Here is a 19,486-nt window from a genome sequence, read left to right as displayed (position 1 = left end):
ATTTTAGGTGGTAAATTTGCTTTTTGTAGGGCACAGCCTGGAATCCACAGGAGGCCAACGGTTCTGAAGCTACTTGTATATTCGGGTTGAGCAAGTGCATACATGCATCGTAGCTAATGAGAGCTACGCTCCTGTCAGAGAAAGGCATTCTGAATAAGAGGGAAGGCCAGAATGAGGCCACTGGAGTTGAACTGTTACCAGTGTAGACTCACAGTCACAGTGACACACACATACAGATATGTACAGAAATACATATAAATGTGTGTATTTGCATGAGTAACTATACAGTCGGCCCTCTACATCTTTGCTTTCTGCATCCATGGAGTCAACCAACAATGGACAGAATTTATTTTTAAAAAATAGCACAACAATAATTTACACTGTATTTATTTACATTGTATTAGGTATTATAGGTAATCCAGAGATGATTTAAAGTATCTGGGAGATCAGGTGTGGTGGCTCACACCTGTAGTCCCAGCTACCTGACAGGCTGAGGTGGGAGGATTGCTTGAGCCCAAGAGTTCATAGCTGCAGTGAGCTATGCACAGCTGCACCCCAGCCTGGGCAACAGAATGAGACCCTGTGTCAAAACCAAAACAAAGTATCCAGGAGGATGTGCATAGGTTATATGCAAACACTATGCCATTTTATATGAGGGACTTGAGCATCTGTGGACTTTGGTATCCACAGAGGGTCTTGGAACCAATTCCTCACAGATCCTGAGGAACAGCTGTCTATATACATTTTCTTTCTTTTTTTTCTTTTCTCTTTTGAGATGGAGTTTTGCTCTTGTCGCCCAGGCTGAAGTGCAATGGCAAGATCTCGGCTTACCGCAACCTCCACCTCCCGGGTTCAAGCAATTCTGTCTCAACCTCCCGAATAGCTGCGTTTACAGGCATGTGCCACCACATCTGGCTAATTTTGTATTTTTAGTAGAGATGGGATTTCCCTATGTTGGTCAGGCTGGTCTTGAACTCCTGACCTCAGGTGATCCACCTGTCTCGGCCTCCCAAAGTACTGGGATTAGAGGCATGAGTTGCTGTGCCCAGTCATACATTTTCTCTTTTTTGAGACAGGGTCTCACTCTGTCACACAGGCTGAAGCGCAGTGGCACGATCTTGGCTCACTGTAATCTCTACCTCCCAAGCTCAAGTGATCCTCCTACCTCAGCCTCCCAAGTAGCTGGGACCACAGGTGTGCACCACCACACCCAGCCAATTTACATTTTCTATGTATCCACTGAGTGGGACTAGAAGCAGTGACAGTCTAATAATAATAAATACGTGGCATCCAAATCTTTGTTTCTATTTTTTTTTTTTTTTTTTTTTTTTTGAGACGGAGTCTCGCTCTGTCACCCAGACTGGAGTGCAGTGGCCAGATCTCACCTCACTGCAAGCTCCGCCTCCCGGGTTCACGCCATTCTCCTGCCTCAGCCTCCCGAGTAGCTGGGACTACAGGCGCCGCCACCTCGCCCGGCTAGTTTTTTGTCTTTTTAGTAGAGACGGGGTTTCACCGTGTTAGCCAGGATGGTCTCAATCTCCTGACCTCGTTATCCGCCCGTCTCGGCCTCCCAAAGTGCTGGGATTACAGGCTTGAGCCACCGCGCCCGGCCCAAATCTTTGTTTCTAAATAGCATTCTCCAATAATAAGAACCATGGTTCTTCAGGAAGTGGTTAATTCCATGGCTGGGGTAGGTATCTTGTGATGTCAGAAAGCAAAGAAATGCTTAAAAACAACAACAACAAGAATGAGACATATGAAAAGGGCACAGGAGCCAATCTGGAAGAGTTTCCAATGGCTGAAACCAGAACAAGCCAAGCTACAAAATGTTAACTCAAAAACAAAATAAATATCCATCATATATAGATATATAAAGTAGCTGATATAAATAAGTAGCTGAAATTACAAAAACGGGGAAGAAAGGACTTTTCCTTACAGCATTCTAACAAAAAACATAGAAGAAATTAAGGAATTAGAAAATTACCATTAAAACATTACAGTAACAATTTTCATATGCAAGATCAACTACTAGGTGCTAAAATTAGTAAGTGAGAGTTTTGGCTGGGCGCTGGGCGCAGTGGCACATGCCTGTATCGCAGCACTTTGGGAGGCTGAGGCGGGAGGGTCGCTTGAGCCCAAGAGCTCAAGAACCCCATCTCTACAAAAAACACAAAAATTATCCCGGTGTGACTGCACATGCCTGTAGTCCCAGCTACTCAGGAGGCTAAAGTGGGTGGATCGCTTAAGCCCGGGGGTTGAGGCTTAGTGAGCCGACATCGTGCCACCACAGAATGGGTAACAAAGCCAGACCCTGTCTTCCAAAAAAAAAAAAAAAAAAAAAAAAAACAGTTTAATAGAAACAAGGTATCTGCATAGTTTCAAAGTATCTGCCCCAAATATTTAGTAATTACAAAGGGGAAAAAACGTAAATCTATAGTAAGAAATCCTCACAAAGTCTGGGCACGGTGGCTCACGCCTGTAATCCCAGCACTTTGGGAGGCCGAGGCGGGCGGATCACAAGGTCAGGAGATTAAGGCAAACACGGTGAAACCCCATCTCTACTAAAAATACAAAAAAAATTACCCGGGAGTGGTGGCGGGCACCTGTAGTCCCAGCTACTTGGGAGGCTGAGGCAGGAGAATGGCACGAACCCAGGAGGCGGAGTTTGCAGTGAGCCGAGATAGCGCCATTGCACTCCAGCCTGGGCGACAGAGCGAGACTCCGTCTCAAAAAAAAAAAAGAAAAAGAAATCCTCACAAACACCACCTTAACCAAGTAATCTCACGGTTTAGTTCACCAATAAAAAACATCAACATCAGGGCCAGGCACAGTGGCTCACGCCTCTAATCCAGCACTTTGGGAGGCCGAGCCAGGTGGATCACTTGAGGTCAGAGTTCGAGACCAGCCTGGCCAACATGGTGAAACCCCGTCTCTACTAAAACACAGAAATTAGCCGGGCATGGTGGTGCGTGCCTGTAATCCCAGCTACTTGGGAGGCTAAGGCAGGAGAATGGATTGAATCAGGGAGGCAGAGGTTGCAGTGAGTCGAGATCATGCCACTGCACTCCAGCCTGGCGGACACAGTGAGACCCTATCTCAACAAAACAAAACAAAACAAAAAAGCAACATAATCAACACCAGGCCCTGAGCACACCTGTAATCTAGCCTGCAATCAATCTAGCACTTTGGGAGGCTGAGGCAGGGGGATCGTTTTGAGCTCAGGAGTTGGAGACCAGCCTGGGCAACATGGTGAAACCCCATCTCCACAAAAAATAGAAAAATTAGCCAGGTGTGGTGGTGGACACCTATAGTTCCAGCTACTCGGGAGGCTTAGGTGGGAGGATCACTTAAGCCTGGGAAGCAGAGGCTGCAGTGAGCCAAGCTGGTGCCACTGCATTATAGCCTGAGTGACACAGTGAGATTCCGTCAAAAAAAAAATATATATATATATGTATATATATGTACATTTATATATCAATATCATATCCCCCCTGATGTGATGCACTAAGAAGGGCCTTCTCAATAATGCATAACCTCAATTTAATATAAGAAAGCATCTGACAAACCCAAAGAAGAAGAACATTTAAGAAAATAACACATCCTCTTCAAAAATATCAAGGTCACGAAAGCAAGGAAAGGTGGAGGAGCTGTCATATACTGAAGGATTCCAAGGAAACATGGCAACAAAATACAACATGGGATCCTAGACCGGATCCTAGAACAGAAAAAGAACATTTGTGAAATAATGGTGGAATCTGAACAAATTCTGTAATTTGGTTAACAATATTATAACCAGGATTAACTTCTTAGTTTTGATCACCATTCTGTAATTATGTAAGGCATTAACAAAAGGAGAAGCTGGGCAGAGGGTATATGGAAACTCTTGTACAATTTTTGCAACTTTTGCAAATCTAAAATTATCTCAAAATTAAAAGCTAAAAACAAAGAATAATCTTTAGGTTTTAAATTATTTGGTATCAGAATGTTGGGTTTGGTGCAAGTGAGATAAAGTGGAAAAGGCACTAGACTAGCAGTTCACCCCATCCCTGCCAGTGGTATTGAACCTTAAGAGAATCATACAACCTCCCCGAACCTCAGGCTCCACGGCCACACAGGTTTGATATACAACTCATCTACCTCAAAGGTTACTTAAGGATCAATGACACAAGTAGTTAAAGTTGTCCAGAATGGACATGTTCACGGACAACACAAGCATTAATATATCTCTAGCCCTAAGAGAAAACTCTATTCAGGAGACGTTTTCCAGGAATGAACTTGAGATAAAACACTAAATACAGAAGCGAGGTAACAGCAGACAGTTCTTCAGCAAAAGAGGAAAGGTTACAAAAATAAAAATAAAAAAACATGCTGAGGGCTCTATCAGGGTACAGAAAGAGCAAGAAAGTAGGACAAGCAGAGAGTGGAGCAACTGGTTCTTTTCCTGCGTCTCTTCCTTCCCTCTCTGCTACCTAAATGTTAGCACAGCCAACTACGTCAAGCAAGAGGAAAAACAGCGGTGTTCCCGGCCATCACCAAGGAACTCGGAGCAGCCTCGGTATATAAGACAGCTTGGAAACGAGGGAGAAACTACTTTCCTGTCCTAAAGCGAACAGGTCTGAACTAAAAGCTATCATCTCTGAAGAAATCTTTTGGTCTTTCAGGTTTATTCTAATTTTAGAATGACTGGGATCGATGCTAGGTATCACTCCTCACCATGAGACTAAACACAAAACAAACTAATCAAATGTTTGGATCTTCTCTACAGTACTAAACAGCCACAGTCAATGAGTAGAAAAAAGGGGTTTCTGGTCCCAATTTAATAAATAGCAGAGGCATATTTTCTCAAGTTGATTTTATTAACAAAAAGTGCAAACTATTTTGAACAAAAGTAAACTATGAGTCACAGCATTCAGCAAGACATAAGACACGGAAGAGTGAACAATATTCACTAAGTAAAATACAGCAGATGAGATGCTGCCCACATGTATATTTAATTATTCATGCTTTTTCAATAGTCTCTTAGTCAACTTTCAGTGTAATTTTCACAAATATATAGCAACTCAAACACAATTGCAAGAGCACAATGGCAAAGTTTGGCAACTGTTTTGGGCTAATTATGAGTATGAAAGAAAACCTTATATCACAGTTTCACGTTCATGTAAGCCACTGTGCAACATGAATGAGTCTTTAAAGGTGTTGACACTGAAATCAATGTACAACTAATGAAAATAAAGAAGGGGGCTTGAAAATATTTGCTGCACTATAGTCGTACAGTAAGAGGCAGAAAAAATGAAAGAATTTTAAATAATCTTACATGTGTTTACAGGTCCAGGAACGTAACGAATCCATGTGAACTTAATTCATTTAAAATTACATTTGCAGAAGTCACACAACAGAAGGATTCCATGCCATTAAACAGTGTGCCTGTGCTTGAACAAGTGAGAGAAGATACATACTCCAAACAGGAGATTCAGTCTAGTGTTACTTCAGTTATTCACATAAAGTGTCTACAGGGCAGAATCTCTTCATAAGCAACTGTTCTGTTCACTAATCTACAGGAACTAATGGAACTGTAATTAAACTGTAATTAAAACCCCAAATATAAAGGTGATTATTTAAACACAACTAACCTCTAGCCAAAGACAGAGCAGCACCAATGCCAGGCAGATTACTGACAGCATGCAGGGCCTGGAGGTACATTTTCTGGCAGTTAACCAGCCTTCTGCTGTAATAAACAAACTGCCTTTTGTGAATGTACAAATTTGCTAAATTAATAGAGAACTACATTGTTATTTCCTTACATTACAAAGAACTCTTCCCATATTGTTTTTGCCATGTCCTACTGCTGTCTTAGACTAAACTGTGCCACCTTCCAACAGTTTCCAAATTACTATTTCAGGTCGAGATAATGAAAAAATAAGACCAAATCTGATTATCTGACTGATGACAAATTTGAGCACCAACTACAGCAAAATTCAAGGTCAAGATAGCTTGCAAGTCAGTTCTCTTGATCTGGCAATTACCTTCCACTGTTTTCATCTGGATTGAAGCTGAGATCTTCAGGGCCTATTTGTTCACCATCAGGAAAACTGGAATGTGTATCTATGATTGAAAAATAGATAAATAAGCAATTTTAAATTTAAAAGCATATAACAAGGGGAATATTTTCCTTCTAAAGTCTTTAAATGATCTTACCAAATATGTTATTTAAGCGATAAAGATGTGCTGGGTTGTGAACAAATCTCTGTCTTCAGAGAATTTGTGATCTGAGTCAGGTATAATCAAACACAAAGGAAAAATAAAGGAGAAAAAACAAAATGTGTAATAGACCCACAATTAAAAGATGACAGGAATTGTCTCATTTTGTCCTCCTGGGGACAATCTGGGGAGCTTAAGAAGGGAATCCAGCTTAAGAAGGGAACAAGAAGCAATGATGTATATTCTCAAGATTCAAGACCTTATAAACATAAAACATATTTCAAAGCCAATTAAACTATGCATGCAAATATCACTACAAAACCACCAGCACTCCAAATAACTTGTACAAAATTTGGATGCTTCTTTTAGAAGCAGAGGAAGTTACTAGAGATGCCTTAATACTTACAAATCGTCAAATGCTTGGTTCTGTATTGAAAAAGATACCAGAACACCAGGAAAATATGTAAAATATAAAGCAGACAATTAGCAAAGGCTTGACAATGTTGTCATTCCAGGATATATTGCAGAGGAATGTTCAGATTGATTATTAAGGCCTCTGGGTAACTTTAAATGTGTATTTCTCTAACTTGACAGTATATCCTTTTCTTGATTAATCTGTATTCCAGAAAACTGCTTCACAGCAGAACATGACAGAATATTAGGTTGCCATAAAAAATGAAGTTTATGAAATTTTAAATAACATACAAATATAGTTAAGTTAAAAAAGCAGAATACAACATTATTTATAAAATATTTAGGTAGGGATGGCACAGTAGCTCACACCTGTAACCCCAGTACTTTGGGAGGCCGAGGTGGGTAGACCACCTGAGGTCAGGAGTTCGAGACCAGGCTGGCCAACATGGCGAAACCCAGTCTCTACTAAAAATTACAAAAACTAGCTGGATGTAGTGGCACGTGCCTGTAGTCCCAGCTACTCAGGAGGCTGAGGTGGGAGAATTGCTTGAACCTGGGAGGCAGAAGTTGCAGTGAGCTGAGATCATGCCACTGCACTTCATGCTCTGGAGACAGAGCAAGACTCTATCTTAAAAAAAAAAAAAAAAAAAAAGAAGAAGAAGAAATGCAAATAAGAACAGAAGAAAACAAGGTAAAATATTAACATTAGGTTTCTCTTGTTGAGTGTTTTCCTAATAACTTTTTTGGGGGTAGGAGGGAATAAAAATTGATTTCACAATCTGCATATATTTCTTTTTTTCTTTTTTTTTTTTTTTTGAGATGGAGTCTCGCTCTGTCGCCCGGGCTGGAGTGCAGTGGCCAGATCTCAGCTCACTGCAAGCTCCGCCTCCCGGGTTTACCGCCATTCTCCTGCCTCAGCCTCCGAGTAGCTGGGACTACAGGCGCCCGCCACCTCGCCTGGCTAGTTTTTTGTATTTTTTAGTAGAGACGGGGCTTCACCGTGTTAGCCAGGATGGTCTCGATCTCCTGACCTCGTGATCCGCCCGTCTCGGCCTCCCAAAGTGCTGGGATTACAGGCTTGAGCCACCGCGCCCGGCTCTGCATATATTTCTAAGTTATTTTTGTTTTAAAAGGTTAAAGTTATCCTACAGTAGGCTAGAAAAATCTCTGAAAAGGAAAAAAAATCCAAACATCTGAAATCTCCCGAGGGTTGGCAATCATTTCCTGTGAAGGGTAGATAGTAAATATTTAGGCATTGCAGACCACAAACGGACTTGTTGAAAATTCTTCTTTGGGCCGGGCGTGGTGGCTCATGCCTGTAATATCAGCACTTTGGGAGGCCAAGGCAGACGGATCATGAGGTCAGGAGTTTGAGACCAGCCTGGCCAACATGGTGAAACTCCATCTCTATTAAAAATACAAAAAAATTAGCCAGGCGTGGTGGTGTGTGCCCGTAATCCCAGCTACTCAGGAGGCTGAGGCAGGAGAATCACTTGAACCCAGGAGGCGGAGGTTGCAGTGAGCCAAGATCACGCCACGGCACTATAGTCTGGGCAACAAAACAAGACTCTGTCTCAGGGCAAAAAAAAAAAAGAAAACTCTTCTTTCTTTTGCTTGTTTTTTTAAGACTCTTTACAAAGTAAAAACCATTCTCAGGTCACAGACTACACAAAAGCAGGTTGTGGACCTCTTCTCTACCCAGTAAGTAGCACTCATTAGGTGCAACTCAGCCAAATATCACCAGCTGTGTTTTTTCAGTACTCACCATAATAGCTTACCAAAGAATGTTGTCTCATAAATGACAATTATTAAAAAAAAAAAAAAAAAGAAGTAGAAGCAGAAGCAGCAAAAGCAGCAGAGCGGAAGAAGCAGAAGTAGCAGCAGAAGAAGAAAGAGAAGCAGCAGCGGCGGTTTTATTAATCTGTGTAAAATGACATAATGTGCTGCACCTTCATCCGGGGGCTGTGTCATGGCCATGAAAGAGTCGTGAAACCCGCCCACACTGGTGTGCTCTTCCTGCTCCTCATTCTCAGTGTCACATTCAATGTCACTGTCGCTACTCATTCCTGGCAGGAAGGAAGGAGAACATGTTTCTGAAAAGAAACCACCGCAAGTGAAAGGAAACAGAAATCTCCTTAACTACTAAACTGAGATTCCTATTGAATTTTACATGGAATGCCAAGAATTCAACAAACTAAACACAACAAAACAAAGACAAAAGTAACCACACAAACCTCAATTCTCTTTAGCTATTTAGAGCGGTGGTTTTATTTTTGTTCTCAAAGTTTAAAATTGCCCTTTCCATAGTACCTGAAAGTTATCACTTGAAACCAGCATTAATTTCATTATACTGATAATATTTTTTTTCCAAATCAAACACTGTTTATTTTTTCAGTCACAAGAGATAACAGGAACTCTTTTAATCCTGATTCATTATAGATATAATTACAGTCCCTAACCTAAAACATAAATATAAATGTGTTATACAAATCCACGTTAGATGAATATTAGAAATTCTGGCAGTTCTAGTAATAAGTTAGTTTGTATTAATTGGGCATCTAATTTTTTTGTGTATGCCAGTTGATTTTTATTTATTTTTATTTTTTGAGAGACAGGGTCTCGCTCTGTTACCCTAGGCTGGGCTGCAGTGGCCTGATCATAGCTCACTGCAGCCTCAAACTCCTGAGCTCAAGGGATACTCCTGCCCTAGCCTCCCAAGTAGATAGGTCCACAGGTACATGATACCATGCCCTGCTAATTTAAACATTTTTTGGAGGGACAGGGTCTTGCTATTATGTTGCCCAGCCTGGTCTCGAACTCCTGGGCTTGAGAAGAGATCTTCCCACTTTAGCCTCTTAAAATGTTGGGATTACAGGCACTGCCTGGCCACATCAGTTGATTTTTAAAAGAGTAATTCTATAAAAAGTATTTGTTTTAGCAAGATAGCAATCAAGAAAACCTGAAAATCTTTCTGCTACAAATCCTTACAAATAGCCAGATAAAATACAAATGTAAAACATTATTTTAATGAATAAGCACATTAAAAGGCAGAAAGGAAATCCCCAAGTGTCAGAAACAAAGAAGGATAAGGAACTTTCATTAGTGGATCAGGGCCCACGGTTGCCCTGGAGAGCTCCATATGAGGATTTTTAAACACTGCCTTGGGATAGAAAAATGAATCCCCTACAGAAAGGGAATTGAAAGTGAGACTAGAACTCCACCCCCTGCATAATGTTAAAATTTTTGTTTTCTTGAGACAGGGTCTCACTCTGTTACCCAGGCTGGATAACGGTGGTGCAACTATGGCTCACTGCAGCCTTAACTTCCCAGGGCTCAGGTGATCCTCCCACCTCAGCCTCCCAACAGGTCTGTGCCATCACACCTGGCTAATTTTTGTAATTTTTCAGTAGAGATGGGATTTTGCCATGTTGCCCAGACTGGTCTTCAACTCCTGAGCTAAAGTGATCCATCCGCTTTGGCCTCCTAAAACGGTGGCATTACAGGAATGAGCCACCATGCTTGGCCAATGCTAAAACTCCTATTAAAGAATAGACCAGAAAAATGTCTGCCTACTGGCCTAGGAAAACAGCAAGGAATTTTGTCTGTTTCTACTGGGCTCTGAAGAGGGGGAAAAAAGTCTTACCTCAAAATTCAAAGTAAGATTTACGTGCCTAATTTAGGTTTGGGATTTAAGGTTGAGGTTCAAATTTCAAGAAATTGACATAAAAATTGTTCAGGAGCTAGTGTTATTTGAATAAAGCAAAAGTAAAATCCTCTCTGGAAGGAAGGTTCTAGGTACAATGGAGTAAGCACATTCCACTCTATCTTTCCCACTGAAAGTAGCAATAAAACCTGGAGAGATGGGTGGCATAGTTATTTAAGGATATTCATAGTTATTTGAAAAGTAAATAGAAACAGGCATACTGATGAAGCCTGAATTTGAATGACAACAAAAGTGGCAGATTAATATAAGACCCAGAATTTTATTAAAAAAAAAAAAAAATCCTAATGAAAATGTCCAGGATACAACCCCAAATTACTCAGCATACGAAAAACCAGGAAAAGACATCCGACAAACATCAATGATGAAATGACACAGATGTTTGGATTTAAGGGCTTTAAAGCCAGATAAAATGCTCATCAGCCAGGCCTGGTGGCCCATGACTGAAGTCCCAGCTACTTGAAAGGCTGGGCTGAGGCAGGAGGATCACTTGAGCCCAGGAGTTTGAGACTAGCCCGGGCAACTTAGCAAAGCCCCAACTCTACAAAAAAAAGAAAAAAGAAAAAGAAAATTAAAAATTAGCCAGGCACACAGTGGTGCACACCTGTGATTATCCTAGTGTCTAGGGAGGCTGAGGAGGGAGGCCCACTAGAGCCCAGGAGTTCAAGGCTGCAGTGAGCTTTGATTGTACTATTGTACTCCAGCCTGGGCAACAGAACACAATAACCTGAGGGACAGAGGAAGGAAGGAAGAATTAAGAAAAAAGGGGATAAAGGGACTGGTCTAAATTGTGTCAAATAGAGTGCCGTAGAGATAGCAAAAATAACAAAGAAGAGACAACAGATAACAGGAAAAAAGTTAGAACTTAAAGTATAATTAAAAATAAAAAAAAGGAAAAAAGATGAAAATTTTGTAGAATTATAAAAAACATTCTGAACTAAATAAAAATACAACATATCAAAATTTGCGGGATGTGACTATAGCAGTGCTTAAAATAAAAGGTATGCCATTAAGTGCTTACATTAGAAGAGAAAATATCTCAAATCAATAATCTAAACTATTACTTTAAGAAACTAGAAAAAGGAAATTAAACCCAAGCAAGTTAAAGGAAGGAAATAATTTAAAAAATAATAAAATCAGCAGAAAAACAAAAAAAGCCACAATGAAACAAAATGGTGTTTCTTTGAAAAGATCAATAAAGTTAGAAAAGCCTCTAGGTAGATTCACTAACAAAAAAAAGGGCAAACAAAATTTCCAGTATCAGGAAGGAAAGAGGACATCAACTACAGATTCTATAAACAGTAAAATATAATAAAATACTATAAATAACTGTACGCTCATGAAACCAAAAACAGATGAAATGAGCAAATTCTTTCATTGCTATAAACTACCAAAGCTTACTTAAGGAAAAATAGATGGATATTTTAACTTTTAAAGAAATAAAATCTGCTTTAGTTAAAAAAGCTTCCAACGAAGGCAACTGTGGCCACACATGGCTTCAGTGGTGCACTCTTCCTTTTCTGTTCTCAAGAAGAGTTTGGTTAGCATTATTTCTCCCTTAAATATTTAGAAATCGTCTCCATCTTCAGCAAAGAAAAAAAAAACTTTCGTGTTCTAAAAGTGAAGCGTTTACAACAATTTAATGAAGTAGATGAAAAAGAAAAAGAGCAGAGACCATTAAAGAGACTTTTCATTAAGTGGCCAAAACTAGCTAGTTCTGTGAAGTACCACCTCCACCTTGTGGCCCTCCATGGAACTGTTGCTGAAAACACTAAAACACACTGAGTTGAACTTCAAGGCACAAATTTGATCTCTTAGTAGTAGTGTTTCTGAATTCCTGACAAATACCAACCTTCAGGATTCAAACACAATGAATTGGAATTCTCTGGAATTCCCAAAATCTACATTATTCTTTAAAAGAAGTTATTAAATACATTTTTTCAAACTCTTTATTCATTACATGTGTATCTTTTTTTTGTTTGTTTTTGATATGGAGTCTCCCTTTGTCACCCAGGCTGGAGTGCAGTGGGGCGATCTCCGCTCACTGCAACCTCCACCTCCCAGGTTCAAGCAATTCTCCTGCCTTAGCCTCCCGAGTAGTTGGGATTACAGGCATGTGCCACCACGCCCAGCTAATTTTTTTGTACTTTTAGTAGAGACGGGTTTCACCATATTGGCCAGGCTGGTCTCGAACTCCTGACCTTGTGATCCACCTGCTTCGGCCTCCCAAAGTGCTGGGATTATAGGTGTGAGCCACCGCATCCAGCCTACATGTGTTATCTTTAAAAAAATCATTCAATTAGTATTTGTAAGAACTGAGGCCTATAGTGAATATTCAAATGCTAGACTGCATGTGGGTATTAATGGCTAGTATGTGAATAATGTAACATTTAGAACTCAGTAAGGTTTATAGTACTGTGCAGAATCACAAAATGCCAATATAAGGATTTTGCTTCAAATTCTATTTCTTGGAATACCACTCAATTTTTATTAAGTATACCATGCGTAAACTCATTAATATTTACTTAGCAGCAGACAGGGCCATGGACATACATAAAATGGCAATATTTATAATGAAGACTGATTTGTAATCACTTCTTTCCAAGGAGCTACTGTTGACCTTAACCTTTGATTCCAGGTATCAGTATTTCTAATTTTTACTTTCAATTTGCCCTAAGTAGATTCCTTCAAATCAGTAATGTTTCTGTGTTGTTAAAACTAATTCTATCCCAGCACTTTGGGAGGCCGAGACGGGCGGATCACGAGGTCAGGAGATCGAGACCATCCTGGCTAACACGGTGAAACCCCGTCTCTACTAAAAAACTACAAAAAACTAGCCGGGCGAGGTGGCGGGCTCCTGTAGTCCCAGCTACTCAGGAGGCTGAGGCAGGAGAATGGCGTCAACCCGGGAGGCGGAGCCTGCAGTGAGCTGAGATCTGGCCACTGCACTCCAGCCTGGGCGACAAAGCGAGACTCCGTCCCAAAAAAAAAAAAAAAACAAACAAACAAAAAAACAAAACAAAACAAAAAAAAACTAATTCTAATAAGAAAATTAGAATAATGTTTTCCATTTATTAAACTTCTTGACTACTTTTTCTCAGAATTCAAAAAAACGTACATTTCCCAAGAAATGCTAGGAAGAAGTTCATGCATGAAAACACCTGGTCTTTTGTCAAGTACTAAGATCTGGAAGTTTCCTACCTTTGTGAATGTAAAGAAAAAGACAAATTGCTGGATGTCAATGACAGCAATTACTATTAATTATAAGATACTATTAATTGTAAGAAGTTTCAGAGATTGTTAATGCAAAAGAAATCTGCATCTTATTACTATCCATCATCTACCATATTTTTTGAGAAAGCTAACTTGAGCTATAACTCCCTTAAATCAAGTTGCTCAAATTTCAGATGCTATGGAAAATATATGAACCACCTGGTACAGATGACACTTTGTATTCTAGTCACTAAGAATTTATCTGCCTTTCTCCTTTCAAAGAGGACCCTGATATTGTTCAGGTATTTTCCCTCTTCCACATAGCCATGTGGAACGAGTTGGGGAGGGAGACCAAATAACTGGACTTGGCTGGCTGGGCGCGTGGTGGCTCATGCCTGTAATCCCAGCACTTTGGGTGGCCAAGGCAGGCAGATTGCCCGAGGTCAGGAGCTCGAGACCAGCCTGGCTAACATGGCGAAACCCCGTCTCTACTAAAAATACAAAAATTAGCCAAGCATGGTGGCAGACACCTGTAATCCCAGCTACTTGGGAGGCTGAGGCAGGAGAATCGCTTGAACCCCGAAGGTGAAGGTTGCAGTGAGCAGAGATCATGCCACTGCACTCCAGCCTGGGTGACAAGAGTGAAACTCCATCTCCAATAAATAAATAAATGGACTTGGCCAATTTTCCTTGACAGTGGCTGACGAGATCGAAGAGGAAGTTGTCGAGGTGCTTTGAGAAAGGTTTTCCTTGTTGCTAGAGATTATAGAGTAAATCAATTCTCTCCCACTCCCAGAATGCTGTTCTGACTCTGATGTCTAGAACTGCAGCCAACATCTTACCGCCCTGAGAAGAGCTAAGCCTCTCATCACTCAGAATGGCAGGGCAAAAGATAAAACAACCCCACCCCTGCCCTCCAACACACACACACACACACACACAAAACAAGTTCCTGATGACACTGAGCAGCTAAATTTCCTAATCCTGAAACTGCTCTAACCACAGTTAGGTGTACCTTCTTATTACTGAGAGACTAGTTAATATAAAAGAGTTAATTTTCCTTTTTGTTCAAGTCAGTTAATTTTTTGATGAATTTTGTTAAAGGTATCTTAATCATTACCCTAAATGATCAGCAATGGCAGGCCATCAGACTTTGTATTTCTCTTAAAGAGGCCACCAGCAAGGTTTTTAACAGGCATGCCAAGGCTTTTCCCTGGATGGTATTTTGAGTACCCCTGATTTAACTGAAGGGGGTTTGTGCTACTTCAGCAAGAACTGAGAGAGCAAAGCCTTCAGTTTTACAAAGAACAAGAAATAAACTGGCCTACCTACAGTTGTGCAGGTTATCAATTGAAAGAAAAAATAAGTCAACCTTTTCAGCATCATGTCATTAAACCAAAGACTAACACAACCAAAGGTTGTCCCATATGGTTCCAGTAAAAAGGAAAAGGCCTATTTATGTTTGTATCTAAGAAAAAAGTTATTTTTAAACTGATGCTTAAGAGCAGTTAAGAGACACTTTAGGAGTCCCAAATTCCCAGCCAGTACCACAAACAATGGCTTAAAGTCCTTCAGACAACCTTCTCTGAGAGAGAGAGAGAACCCCACAGTGATCTGACACAGAATCTCTTCTTTTTGTATTTGGCTAAAATAAAGAGTCTTGTTTTTCCTAAGCATGGATACAAGACAAACCCATTCAACTGTCTACTAAAGCTTATAGGTATATAAGGGTTTCCTGAGAACCTGCTCTTGCTGATGATAGAATAATACTGGCAACAGTGAGCAAGGCCACATTCTCCTCAAGAAACAAAGCTGATTACAGGAGGCACAGGGCTTCCGTTGTCTCCTGTACTACCTTCTCTCAGCCTCATCAATCAGTTAGTCTCCTTCTTAGTCTATCCTGGGACTCTGGAGGTAAACAAGCTGTTCAGGTATCAACAAATTACAAGGGTGTACTTCTGTGTCACCGTTGCACATTCACAGCAGCTTTTCTTATTGAGTTCTAGGTGCTTTATAGCACAACACCCCATATATGAAGATAAAATGTGTTACTGAGTAACACTGACCACTTAACTCTAAACCCCATATGAATAACTCCATTCTTTCAAAGACTTGGAAAATGTACTGATCTTCACTATGGCCAAGCAAATGCCTTTCTTCAGTTTAGGACAAGCTGTCAATTAGCTTTAAGTAAGAAATGAAACTGGTGTCAAAAAGTTCCGGTGTTTTCTGTGCTGACCAGCCATTTTATATATAAAAATTAGTGCTGAGATAATGTATATTGATAAATTGGAGGCTGAAATTAAGTCCAAATCGGCCGGGTGTGGTGGCTTATACATGTAACCCAGCACTCTGGGAAGCTGAGGCAGAAGGATCATGAGCCCAGGAGTTTAAGACCAGTCTGAGCAACAGAGCAAGACCAAGTCTCTATAAAAAATTAAAAATAAAGAAGTCCAAATCCTTTCACTTAAATTAACCATGCTTCTTACCAATTTTCCTGCCCCTAGTTCCACATACGCTATTCCCACCCCCAAATCCATTCTCCACAATGCAGCTACAGTAGAAATGTTAAAGTGTCACTTCTAACTTAGATCCTATTCAAATGACAAAGTTCAAATTCTAGCTGGGATATTCCACATAACTCTTCACAATCTGGCCTCTGTCTTCCTTCTGGTGTCTCTTTCACCAGTCTTCATCTGGCTTCTACTCATCCCTTAGGATGATCTTTCCAAGGGTGAATTAGGGACTAGGTTAGCAGCGAGAGGCGACAGTTAAGAGCACTGGCTCTAGGTTCAAATTCTAGCTCTTCCAATTTCTTTTTTTTCTTTTCTTTTTTTTTTTGAGATAGAGTCTCACTCTGTTGCCCAGGCTGAAGTGCAATGGTCACAATCTTGGCTCACTGCAACCTCCGCCTCCCAGGTTCAAGTGATTCTCCTGCCTCAGCCTCTCGAGTATCTGGGATTATAGGAGTGCGCCACCATGCCCGGCTGATTTTTCTATTTTTAGTAGAGATGGAGTTTCACCATGTTGGCCAGGCTAGTCTCAAACTCCTGACCTCAGGTGATCGGCCTTCCCAAAGTGCTGGGATTTGCAGGCATGAGCCAACGTGCTCAGCCTTCCAATTTCTTTTCTTTTTTTCTTTTTTTTGAGACAAAGTTTCACTCTTGTTACCCAGGCTGGAGCACAATGGTGCAATCTCGGCTCACTGCAACCTCCGCCTCCCGGGATCAAGCGATTCTCCTGCCTCAGCCTTCCGAGTAGCTGGGATTACAGGCGACCGCCACCACGCCCAGCTAATTTTTGTATATTTAGTAGAGACAGGGTTTCACCATGTTGACCAGGCTGGCCTTGAACTTCTGACCTCAAGTGATCCACCCTCCTCAGCCTCCCAAAGTGCTGGGATTGCAGGTATGAGCCACTGCGCCCGGCCCCAGCCTTTCAATTTATAACCCTGTGACTTTGAGTAAGGTTACTCACCTTACTCATTCACCTGTAAAACTAGGTTAACAAAAGCAACTACCATGTAGAGTTATTCTGAGAATAACAGAATACTGGTAAAGTCTTTAACATATTAAGAACTTAGTATTATCTATTATTTTTATTACATATCTCATTTTTGAGCTGCCTATACTCCTTATCACAGCACTCATCACCCTAAATTATAACTGGCTATTAGTCTCCTCCCACACCCAACAACTGGTTTTCAACTGCTCTCCTTGCCACCCTCCTACCACTACCACCACACATACTAGCATACCTGAGAGCTACAACTTATTTCTATTAGTAACTGTGGCCCACTCTGGCAAGTAATTCTCAAGGAGTGGTCACCTCTGGTTGAGAATTATTTAGTTCAACTATTGGTTCGTGACTGGGGATGATTTTGCCTCCCAGGAAAAATTTGGCAATGTCTGGAGACATTTTTGGTTGTTGTAACAGGAAGGAAACACTACTGGTATCTAGCGGTTAAAAGCTGAGGATGCTGCTAAACATTCCACAATGCAGAGAACAGCCCCTGTAAAATAAAGAATTACGTGGCCTAAATGGCAATTGGTGCCAAGGTGGAGAAAGTATGAACTAGATAGTAAGTTCAGGAATTTTATCACTGGCATCAAATACAACATCCAGTAAATTAGAAGCATTTCATAAATGTTGCATGAAAAAAATGAGCTTATTATTGTCATTTGAGATAGAGTCTCACTCTGTCGTCCAGGCTGGAGTGCAGTGGCGTGATCTTGGCTCACTGTAACCTCTGCCTCCTGGTTCAAGCAATTCTCCTGCCTCAGCCACCAGAGTAGCTGGGATTACAGGTGTCTACTACCACACCTGGCTAATTTTTGTATTTGTAGTAGAGATGAGGTGTCACTATTTTTGCCAGGCTGGTCTCGAACTCCCGACTTCAAGTAATCTGCCTGCCTCAGCCTCCCAAAGTACTGGGATTACAGGCATGAGCCACTGCGCTTGGTGGAAGAAAAATGTAATTCCAGTATATTCTGTAGTAATTTAAGCTATTACAATCCAGTATGTATGGAGACACATAGTATTCCCCGGTCGGGCGTGGTGGCTCACGCCTATAATCCCAGCACTTTGGGAGGCCGAGGCGAGTGGATCACGAGGTCAGGAGTTTGAGACCAGCCTGGCCAACATAGTGAAATACCGTCTCTTACTAAAAATACAAAACTTAGCCAGGCGTGTTGGCAGGCGCCTGTAATCCCCGCTACACAGAGGCTGAGGAAGGAGAATCACTTGAACCCAGGAGTCGGAGGTTGCAGTGAGCCAAGATTGCGCCACTGCACTCCAGCCTGTGTGACAGAGCTAGACTCTGTCTTGGGGGAAACAAAAAACAAAAAACAACAGAAAGTTATTCCCCACAGGCCTGTTCTATAAAGATCATCAATCATAATATTTCTTTCTTGATGTTTTAACAATAAACACATCATTTACAAAAATCTTTTTTCTATTTAATCCCTTCTACTGAAATAATGCTGCCCACTACAGGAGCACCAAGTAAGAAAACCAAAATGTTTAGTGTTCTTTAACTGAGAAACCTGAAAATGCCACCACCCACACACCCTCTTCTTAGGGCAGCTGAGTAGATGCTGGCACCTGTACGTACGCTTTGAGCTACAATTCATCAATCATTGAAATTCAAATGAGTGCAGAGGTGGAAGGCGGCAGAGTTTCACTAAGAAATGAAAAAATTACAAGGCCAAATATCATTAAGAGAGTTGACATTCTTTTCTACCAATTTATAAAGGACACAGCAAGGGCAATACACATAGCCTTGTTCCAAGCACCTCTGTTGCCCCAAATTGCAAAATGTCTTCTATGCTTTTAGATAAACAATAATGAACTTGGAAGAACATTCAAAGGAAACACTAGAAAGTATATCTGAGAATAAGCTGAAGTCAGTCATCATACGGGATTTAAAAAATGGTCAAAACCTGGAATGCTTCTTGACCTTTCTGAGTTGGCTGCAGGTTTGTGGTGCTCCCTGAGGCGTCTGTCCTGCGCCAAGATGCTTCAAAGTATTATTAAAAATGTGTGGATCCCCATGAAGCCCTACTACACCCAAGTTTACCAGGAGATTTGGATAGGAATGGGGCTGATGGGCTTCATCGTTTATAAAATCCGGGCCGCTGATAAAAGAAGTAAGGCTTTGAAAGCTTCGGCGCCTGCTCCTGGTCATCACTAACCAGATTTACTTAGAGTACATGTGAAAGAAAACATCAGTCTGCCTGTAAATTTAAGCAAGCCGTGTTAGATGGGGAGCGTGGAACGTCCCCGTACACTTGTATAAGTACAATTTACTTCATGGCATGAATAAATGGATCTGTGAGATGCAAAAAAAAAAAAAAAAAAAAAAGGTCAAAACCTGGAATGCTTCTTTAAGAAGAAAAAAAGCAATCTGCAGACACTAAGACTGACTGAAAAATACTTACC

At 40.9% G+C, this 19,486-nt stretch overlaps 2 protein-coding genes across 7 annotated transcripts in view; one reads left to right on the top strand and one right to left on the bottom strand.

Annotated features, from left to right (window-relative positions):
- TRIM37 (tripartite motif containing 37) overlaps nucleotides 1-19,486 on the bottom strand; it is a 125,686-nt gene that overhangs the window by 10,779 nt on the left and 95,421 nt on the right. For 2 of the 6 annotated variants that reach the window (XM_010376828.2, XM_030923389.1), the window contains 2 exons: nucleotides 8,562-8,678; nucleotides 6,024-6,102 (listed from right to left, as the gene is read on the bottom strand). In XM_010376828.2, the coding sequence (XP_010375130.1) occupies nucleotides 6,024-6,102; nucleotides 8,562-8,678 (196 nt within the window). Of the gene's footprint in view, nucleotides 1-4,835; nucleotides 6,103-8,561; nucleotides 8,679-19,486 lie in introns of those variants that run through there. The other 4 variants (XM_030923391.1, XM_030923390.1, XR_004055020.1 and 1 more) reach the window with 3 other exon arrangements.
- LOC104672958 (ATP synthase subunit ATP5MPL, mitochondrial) lies at nucleotides 3,283-19,409 on the top strand. The gene is made up of 2 exons (XM_010376826.2): nucleotides 3,283-3,289; nucleotides 19,062-19,409. The coding sequence occupies exon 2, from the start codon at nucleotides 19,062-19,064 to the stop codon at nucleotides 19,236-19,238; it is 177 nt and encodes a 58-aa protein (XP_010375128.1). The 5' UTR covers nucleotides 3,283-3,289; the 3' UTR covers nucleotides 19,239-19,409.

This window comes from Rhinopithecus roxellana, chromosome 19 (genome assembly GCF_007565055.1).
Source record: "Rhinopithecus roxellana isolate Shanxi Qingling chromosome 19, ASM756505v1, whole genome shotgun sequence".
NCBI lineage: Eukaryota > Metazoa > Chordata > Mammalia > Primates > Cercopithecidae > Rhinopithecus > Rhinopithecus roxellana.
The sequence above is the reverse complement of the archived record's forward strand: the minus strand, read 5'-3'. Positions and strand labels throughout refer to the sequence as shown.